The sequence below is a fragment of the Malus sylvestris genome, chromosome 2, assembly GCF_916048215.2.
Source record: "Malus sylvestris chromosome 2, drMalSylv7.2, whole genome shotgun sequence".
In the NCBI taxonomy this organism is placed as follows: Eukaryota; Viridiplantae; Streptophyta; class Magnoliopsida; order Rosales; family Rosaceae; genus Malus; species Malus sylvestris.
In genome coordinates, this window is record NC_062261.1 from 37,274,537 (window position 1) to 37,283,554 (window position 9,018).

The 9,018-nt window shown below is 37.2% G+C and overlaps 1 protein-coding gene across 4 annotated transcripts in view; it reads left to right on the forward strand.

Annotated features, from left to right (window-relative positions):
• Positions 1-7,798, forward strand: part of LOC126613799 (clustered mitochondria protein-like) — a 22,217-nt gene extending 14,419 nt beyond the window's left edge. For 3 of the 4 annotated variants that reach the window (XM_050281391.1, XM_050281393.1, XM_050281392.1), the window contains exons 12-29: positions 127-231; positions 369-487; positions 680-788; positions 875-964; positions 1,270-1,407; positions 1,482-1,652; positions 1,816-1,902; positions 2,988-3,122; positions 3,476-3,631; positions 4,044-4,112; positions 4,222-4,380; positions 4,865-4,921; positions 5,004-5,044; positions 5,142-5,261; positions 5,827-6,136; positions 6,246-6,353; positions 6,480-6,551; positions 6,974-7,798. In XM_050281391.1, the coding sequence (XP_050137348.1) occupies positions 127-231; positions 369-487; positions 680-788; positions 875-964; positions 1,270-1,407; positions 1,482-1,652; positions 1,816-1,902; positions 2,988-3,122; positions 3,476-3,631; positions 4,044-4,112; positions 4,222-4,380; positions 4,865-4,921; positions 5,004-5,044; positions 5,142-5,261; positions 5,827-6,136; positions 6,246-6,353; positions 6,480-6,551; positions 6,974-7,441 (2,514 nt within the window). In that variant the 3' untranslated portion in view covers positions 7,442-7,798. The remainder of the gene's footprint in view (positions 1-126; positions 232-368; positions 488-679; positions 789-874; positions 965-1,269; positions 1,408-1,481; positions 1,653-1,815; positions 1,903-2,987; positions 3,123-3,475; positions 3,632-4,043; positions 4,113-4,221; positions 4,381-4,864; positions 4,922-5,003; positions 5,045-5,141; positions 5,262-5,826; positions 6,137-6,245; positions 6,354-6,479; positions 6,552-6,973) is intronic. The other variant, XM_050281394.1, reaches the window with a different exon arrangement.
• Positions 7,799-9,018: the final 1,220 nt, after the last annotated feature.

The window sequence follows — 9,018 nt, forward strand, 5'->3', positions numbered from 1 at the left end:
AAATTGCCATGCTTGCTATGGATTTTTTTTTTTTTACTTTTTGTTTTGTTTTTTAATAAGGAGCAACTTTTGCTATCTGATTGCTCTCTCCTTATTCTATCTCTAACTCATTGGCATTGACACCAGAGTGTTTTACCGGGCATTCTTCAAGGGGATAAATCAGACTCTCTTCTGTACGGTTCTGTTGATAATGGCAAGAAAATATGCTGGAATGAAGAGTTTCATTCCAAGGTGAGGATTTGAAGCTTGGCATATTATATGATGCTGCCAAATGTATCATATTTTGATTTTTTTTAGTCATAAAACTGCTTACTTTCTTTTTAAAACAGGACTTTATTGTGCAATTTCTAAGATTTTATTATGTTTAGGTAGTGGAAGCAGCTAAGTGCCTTCATCTGAAAGAGCATACAGTCCTGGATGGATCTGGAAATGTTTTCAGATTGGCTGCACCGGTGGAATGCAAGGGTATTGTTGGTAGTGATGACAGGTAAATTTCTTTTTCCGTATAAGTTTGGATTCTTCTGTCTGTGTGATATTTGACTTCTCAGAACTCCTGTGTTGATAGTTTCCTCCAAAAGAATCTCTATCTATATGTTGAATACCTATTCATGCAACCAAGAATTTACATTCATATAGATCTAACTTAATACACATGTTTTAACTCTGCTCCCTATTTCAGGCATTATCTCCTCGACTTAATGAGAGTGACTCCTCGTGATGCAAATTTCACTGGATCTGGGTCCAGATTTTGTATCTTGAGGCCAGAACTAATTACTGCCTATTGCCAGGTAAGATATAATACCTTGTATCAGTACTATATTTGAATTTTTTTTCATAAGTTTCTAAATATGAGCCTTTTGTGTATTGGGAGAAGGCCCAAGCTGCTGAGAAACCAAAGTCTAAGTCTAAAGATGGAGAAGGTATTATCACCACTGATTCTTCAGTCATCACTGATGCTAAGCAGGTAAAATTTAGCCGATTCAACTGCGGTTTATAGAGTTTATGAACATTGCAATTTTTGTTAGACTTGTTTCTGCATTTTCAGTATGTAAGTAAAGTTTAGTCGTTGATTTTTTTATGTCTCATTGGTCCCTATTTGACGGGAAAGGGGGTTTTACATATCTTTTGGAGTTGGTAATAATTGCCATAGTATGTTAATAGTGTTAAGGGTACACTTATCATCTGTTTGGACAGTATGATTTTTTATCCATTTCCCAATGGGCCTTAAAGTAATTTGGGTGATGTGGCTTTTTGGATTGCTCTTCACAGGACATAACGGAAGAAGGGAAGGCCACAGATGCACAAGAAAGTGCGTCTCCACCACACACTGATAGCTCTGATCCATGTGAAGAAATTCTTTTTAACCCTAATGTCTTTACCGAGTTTAAGTTGGCTGGAAATGAGGAGGTGTGTTTTTTTACTTTGTAATTTTTTTCAGTGGGTTTGAACATGTATCCATTTATTTGTTTTCCTTTTTCCAGGAGATAGCAGAAGATGAAGGAAATGTGAGGAAAGCCAGTTTGTATCTTACAGATGTTGTGCTTCCAAAATTTATACAAGACCTCTGCACGCTTGAAGTATCACCCATGGATGGGCAGACACTAACTGAAGCACTCCATGCTCATGGAATTAATGTTCGCTATATTGGAAAAGTAAGCATTATGGTTTTAATTAATACTTATAACTTTTGTAAGTATTGATGGATAGAAACTGTGGAAGTAGTCCCTTTTCTTTTCCTTTTGAGGTTTTGCATAAAATCTGATGACTTATGTGATTGTGATAGTGTGTTTGATGCATTTTGGATTATTCTAACAGGTGGCTGATGGGACCAGACATTTACCTCATCTTTGGGATCTTTGCTCCAATGAGATAATGGTTAGATCTGCCAAGCACATTCTCAAGGTGACAGGCATTTCCTTATCTGCTTGATCTGATATTATCACATTCTTTTTATTTTATAAAAACTGAGATGTTGTCTTGTTGGCACCAGGAAATGTGGCACATTACAGTGTTATTGCCGTAAAATCTACGTGACTATAAACTAACTTATTTGGTTCAGTTCTCTAGGAAGGACACAACTCCTGTGATGTCAGATTTAATTGAGTGCAGACCAATGATGCTTATGTGACTTAGATACTATAGGAGTGGGGAACTTGACCTCTCGGGTACTCCCATTATGTGATATATTTTTTCTGGACCAATGCTTAAGCTGGAAATGTCTGCTCGTTTTCCTTTTATGATATTCCTTGCTATTTTAGAAGAGAGTGAAAATTATCCTGTTGAGGACCAGGAAATGTGGCGTCTTACAGCATGTTACTGCCATAAAACCTTTGTTGTTGGTCATAAATGAAGCAGTTTGATTCAGGTTGCAGTTGAGAATGTAGATCGTAATGCATGTAACTTAGATACTTTAATGGCGGGGAACTTGTCCCGTAAGGGACTTCAGTAGTGATATATTTTCTTTGGACTTATGCTGCAGTTGTAAATGGATAGTTTGTGCATTGAGTTGTTGCTTAATTACATAGACGGTTTTGGCTAAGAAATATCCTTTCAAGTTTCCCGTCTGACGATTAAACAGCATCCATTTGGCTGTTACAGTTTTGGAATTTTTATGCGTCATATATGCTTTCCTGCAAAGCAGTTTGTACATTTGTTTTACTTTAATTTGAACTGCAACTTTTCATGATTGATGCCTACTGTTTGTAATTGAGCTCCTATATTCTGGGACATCCATTTAAAAATATCAATTCGTGTGAGAGCTTGTTGCTTGTTTGTGCCTATTTGTACTTTGACGCTATTATTTTGGACCAAGGACATGATTGGGAAACAGTTGACTTGGATAGGTTATATATCTTATAGGTGTTAAATATCGTTTTAGTTCCATCCTTTTGGCTTTCATAATAATTGTCCAGTAACAGAAAAAAGTAAAAAACATTGAGGTCCTTGATGTTTAATGGAAAGTGGTTCATGGTTTTCTTGTTCTGCAGGATGCCTTGAGAGAAACAGACGATCATGATATTGGGCCCGCAATCACCCATTTCTTCAACTGTTTCTTTGGAAGCTGTCAAGCAGTTGGCTCAAAAGTCACTGCTAATAATATGCAGTCTAGAACCCCCAAAAAAGTAAGTCTTATAAAATTTAATAGTACCAACCTATTGAAAAAAAAAAATTTTGTCAATTTTTTTTCTTAGTTACAAGTTATAACTTATCTGTACAACTTCATGGCTTTTCTCATCTAATTTTATCTAACATATCTGTACAACTTAATGGCTTTTCTCATCTAATTTTATCTGTCATCCTTTAATGCTCATCTGAGAACTGTTTTGCAATCAGAAACTGAAGCTATGTGCATTTGAATATTAATTTTTAACTTTTGGAGAAACATAAAATTGTACCAAGTAAATCAGAGAAAATTTCGTCTCTTAATTGAAAAATGTTGAGCAGGGTTTGTGACTTCAAGTTCCTTTATTTTCAGGAACAAACAGGACAGAAATCTCCAGGAAAATCGTCCAAGGGACAAGGAAAATTGAAGGATCGAGCATCTGCTAGAAAGAGTCGATCCTCATTTATGCTTGCTAGCTCAGAAACTCTATGGTCCGACATTCAAGAATTCGCAAAACTCAAATATCAGGTATTAAGTATCAATATTATTGTACTGTCCTGGAGAAATTAGATTTCGTTTAATAACCTTTTGATGGATGTTCATACATGAACTTTTTGGCATGAGGAATTTGCATTTGCTTGATTTTTTTCTTTTGGTTGCCCATTTGTTTGAGTTTGTCTGCTTCTGCACCCTCCTCTTCGACAGGTTGCATATTTTTGAAAAATATAAACACTTCTTGGGGACCTGGTGATTTTATTTCAAATAATTTATCATTTGTGGTATGGGACATTTTTCCATATTTTTGATGGTGTATTACTATTTCGTGAAAATGGACTTATATATGGTTGGTGGATCTTCATGTATATTACTTGATCCTCATATTATACCTTTGAGTGGTGTGTATCGTTATATATTTGATCTAGTTTCCCATTGTTGATAGTTTGAGTTGCCGGAGGATGCTAGGATGCGTGTAAAGAAAGATTCTGTTATACGTAATCTTTGCCAAAAGGTAACTCTGAATTCTTCTTGTCCAATGTACTTGATTGTTACTCTAATTTGTTTCAATATCAATTGAGCTTCTAAATGGCCAACAACTCAACTTTGATTTCATTTTGCAGATGGGCATTACAATTGCAGCTCGCAGATATGATCTTAACTCCGTAGCACCCTTCCAAATGTCAGATATCTTAAATCTTCAACCTGTAGTGAAACACTCAGTTCCTGTGTGTTCAGAAGCTAAGGATCTTGTGGAAACAGGAAAGATCCAACTGGCCGAGGTATGCACTTTATTGCATGTCATTATAGCATCAGGTTCCAGATGTGAGGAAAAGTTCTCGACCAGAATATACTTGTCGATGAGAAACTTGAAGTCAAAGCTAATTCTCAAAGACGACCAAGACTGACTTAAAAAGTTGTATTAAAATTAAATTTAGAATATAACGAAGCATTTCAGGGTGTATATTTATGTATGTTCTAGTTCTGGGATATCTACCGTGAATCTAAAGATGGCATAGGTTTTTATATTTAAATATAAAGATGCTGCATTTACCATGAAAAGAAATATATTTCAGTTCTGGAATTTTCTGAAATATAAAGCAGCATTTCAACTTTCAAGATGGTGGGATTTTTTATTAATTTGGAACTCTTCACCATAAGAATCTATAAAGATCTTCTCTCAGTTAATTGTTGTCAATGACTCAACACCATGTTCCAATACTGATTGGTTTAATTATTTACCGTATACTTTTGGTTTCCTTCTAGGGAATGTTAAGTGAAGCCTACACATTATTTACTGAGGCATTTTCGATACTTCAGCAGGTAAGTAATATTATTTGGTTGTTCTTAAATTTTCCTCGATGCGTCTATATCTAGCACTATTATATCCTTTTTGTGATTTCAGGTTACTGGTCCAATGCATCGGGAGGTTGCTAACTGCTGTCGGTATGCATATACTTTTCAGCAGATTTTTTGTATTTATAATTTGATATTCATGATGTTGATAACATCTGAGCTAAGTATTTGCTGCGCTGAGTTTCAGGTATCTTGCCATGGTTCTGTATCATGCAGGAGACATGGCTGGAGCCATAATGCAACAGCATAAGGAACTAATTATAAATGAACGCTGCCTGGGCCTAGACCACCCTGACACTGCTCACAGGTAGTGCTTTTGGTGTTTATACCTGTTTCAGTAGCTAAGATGGTGGTTACATGTATATATTTTGAACTTAATTTTCCGTTAGTCTTATATTTTCTGACGGTATAACATAAACTCAAACTGTTAATTATCAAAATTCTTGATTGGTTGCTCTTTTGAGGAGTAAATTATTGAAATTCGTGATTGGTTGCTCTTTTGAGGATTACTATGAAGATTGTCACTGTACCTTTTTCTTAAGATGTGTTAATATTGGAATCTTGATGAGATTGTTTGTGTTTTGACATTTTGATTTACGGTGAGCCGGTGACTTACGAAAGTACCCATCCTATATTCTTGTAGTGGATGTAGTGTCATAATCAGTTTAAAAATTCTTTTATCTTGCATGAGAAGGTTGTTTTCTCTTTAAATATGAATTGGTTTGTTTGTGTTTTTATGTTTTCTTAACCTGTATCGTACTAAACAGTGGTCGTACACTTGCCTATCATGGTTGATATTATTCTCTTCTTTCTCACTCTTTCTTTTTTCTGAATCTGATGCTCTCCTTGTCTTTGCAACTTTGCTACTGCAGCTATGGAAATATGGCTCTTTTCTATCATGGACTCAACCAGACAGAACTCGCACTACGGCACATGTCGAGGGCCTTGCTCCTGCTAAGTTTGTCATCTGGACCTGATCACCCTGATGTTGCTGCAACTTTCATTAATGTCGCTATGATGTACCAAGATCTTGGGAAGATGGACACTGCTCTTCGATATTTGCAAGAGGCTCTGAAAAAAAATGAAAGGCTTCTGGGGGAGGAACACATCCAGACTGCTGTATGCTATCATGCACTTGCTATTGCATGTAATTGTATGGGTGCCTTCAAGCTCTCTCACCAGGTATGTTGTGGAAGAGTTGTCCTTTTATTGTAATTTTCACTTGAACAATTTCATTCCATACACCGGGCAACTTTAGAGTGCTAACATATTATAACATTTGGTGTGGCAGCATGAGAAGAAAACCTATGACATACTTGTCAAACAATTGGGCGAGGAGGATTCTAGGACACGTGACTCTCAAAACTGGATGAAGACATTTAAGATGCGTGAGCTACAGGTAAGTGGATGGCATCCTTTATTAGCTTGCACAGTGAAAACATATTAAGGGTGATTGCATAATGTATGTACTTTAGTAGTATTTGTTTCTGATTCCTAAATTTATTTTTTTTTCTTTTTGCAATAGATGAATGCACAAAAGCAAAAAGGTCAAGCTTTGAATGCTGCTTCAGCTCAAAAGGCAATTGACATCTTGAAGGTACTTTGGATTTCTTCTTTTTTCTTATAAATTTGAAATTTTGTTCAATTGAAGGATAATTGGTGGTTTGTTTTATAATTTGCTTCCGAAGTCATGGTCTCATCGTTACATTTCTCCTATTTCTGTTCCACATCTTTTCATATTTCTAATTATTTGTGAAGGACACAAAAAGGCCCAAAAAACCTAGTCCGTCTCCTAATGCTTCCGCACATAAAATATTCTGATGTATTGTCAGAATATTTTATCAGAAAGGAAGAATAAGAGGAACTGTGGGTAACGTCTTGAAAGAAGAATGTGGAGAGATTTGTGTAATATTGCCACGACAGTGATCCTTAAACTGCTAAACCATGCTGTTTTGTGTCTGGGTTATAATATACACCAAGAATCTTGATTTCCAATTAATAGTTGACTTGGCCTGTCAGGCTCATCCTGACTTGATGCAGGCATTCCAATCTGCTGCCAAATCTGGTGGGTCTGGGAGCTCTAACCCCTCCCTCAACAAATCTCTTAATGCTGCAATAATTGGTGATACTCTTCCACGAGGTAGGGGAGTTGATGAGAGGGCTGCTCGTGCAGCAGCTGAAGTCAGGAGGAAGGCAGCAGCAAGGGGCCTCTTGGTACGCCCACACGGTGTTCCAGTCCAAGCCTTGCCTCCACTTACTCAGTTCCTCGATATCATCAACTCAGGTGCGACCCCACCAGTTGCTGCAGAAAATGGAGAAACTGATGGAGTGAAGGATGCCAATAGTCATCCTGAGAATGGCGCAGCTGATGTGAAACAAGAGCAAGCAACAGCGGAGCAGGAAGCTCAACCTCCCGTTGGATTGGGCAAAGGCTTAGCAACACTGGACGGCAAGAAACAGAAATCAAAAAGCAAAGCCGCATCTTGAAATTTTGGGCATCAAAGTTTTTATAGATCGACGCCAAGGTGGGTTTTCGTTGCGAGGTTTTGATATTTTGAGGTAAGAAGATTTTCTGTTGGTTTTGAGGATTAGAAACTAGTCCAAGGAAATTTGTGGATGTTCCCTGTAATTACTGGACCAAATCGGTTCAATGTAATTTGCCCTAGTACGTCAGGATGGAAAATTTCAATTGACACATGTTTTTTCGTTTATTTGAAAGCAGTTCCCTCTATTACATGTAAAACTGCCTTGATTATTTCCTGATTGGAGGATTAATCAGCATCCCTTCCCTCGGTTGTTTCTGTGCTTCAAAAAAATGAAATAAATTGAAGGGCATTTGACAAAGGTCTCCTGCAAATTGTTTGTTCATCGTATGCTTGATAAAATTATTTTCGGAGCCGGAAACTTGGCGGATTCAAGTTTTTTTATTTGACTAGTATCGTCTTGTTTGGATTTATAAACGGAGATCATAACTTGGTCTAAGCTCAATATCACTGTTATGTTTGAAATCCCATTTGGATTAAACTTCGGTGAACAAGCTAGATGGCCGCAGGCCCGCAGTACAACAGCCATCACATTTGTGGGCATCCTCTAACAATAGCATGCCTATTCTCTCTTTCTCAAGCCATCTCGTGGCATTGAGGCCGAAAGCAACGCAAGACAAATACGTGTTGAACCCAATCAAGTTCTGTCCGAGTTTTGATGTCACCGCACCATATATATGCTTGACGCCTTTCCTCATCTTTCAAAACCTACAAAAAGTAATTAAAACATTTTCTTTTTAGTATATACATAAGTTAATAGTAATTAGTAAATCAATTCTGAAAAACAGATAGAACCTCATAGACCTTTCAAACTTGTTGAAACTTGTCTTCTGCATAAATAAATTACACATGCGGTATCAAAATGAAGAAACAATGGCATGATATTCCAATCAACTACCGAACAAAGTAATCGGGTATTCAGAGCTCCCGGCAACACTCTTTTTTAACAGACTGCAACAAAGGGAATCCATTTCTTCCAAATTAGAAAACCGGAAGAAACGGAAGACATGCCACTATTGTTCCTGAATGCACTTGGTGTGTTCGACACTGCTGATGATTACTTGCAACCTTCATCATACGGGACTCGCAGAAAGGCATTGATCCTTTATATGCGTCATGTTGATTAGCTGCCACTTGTGCTTCCTTTCTCTTGCTTTCTGACAACCTTTGCCCTGCCCTAATCTCATTGATGCAAACCGCAAAGCTTGAACACGCGTTTTCTTCATATAGCAAGTTCAACCTCGAGTTCGCCTCAGGTGAATGAGTGGCTGCTGCAAGTTGTTCAACCTCGATTTCGCCTCAGGTGAAAAAGTGGCTGCTGAATCCTATCACCATGGAGCTTGTATTTTGCAAGTTCATCAACACAAATATTGCTTTAGAGCCAAAAGTTTGAGAATTTGGTGCATCATTTTCGACATTATTTCTGTACGTAACTTGTACAACAATCTTTAATTTTTTTGTTATCGCGTGCTTGAAACTGTTGTTAATCAACTCACTTGTCCTGCATTGCTTCTCACATAC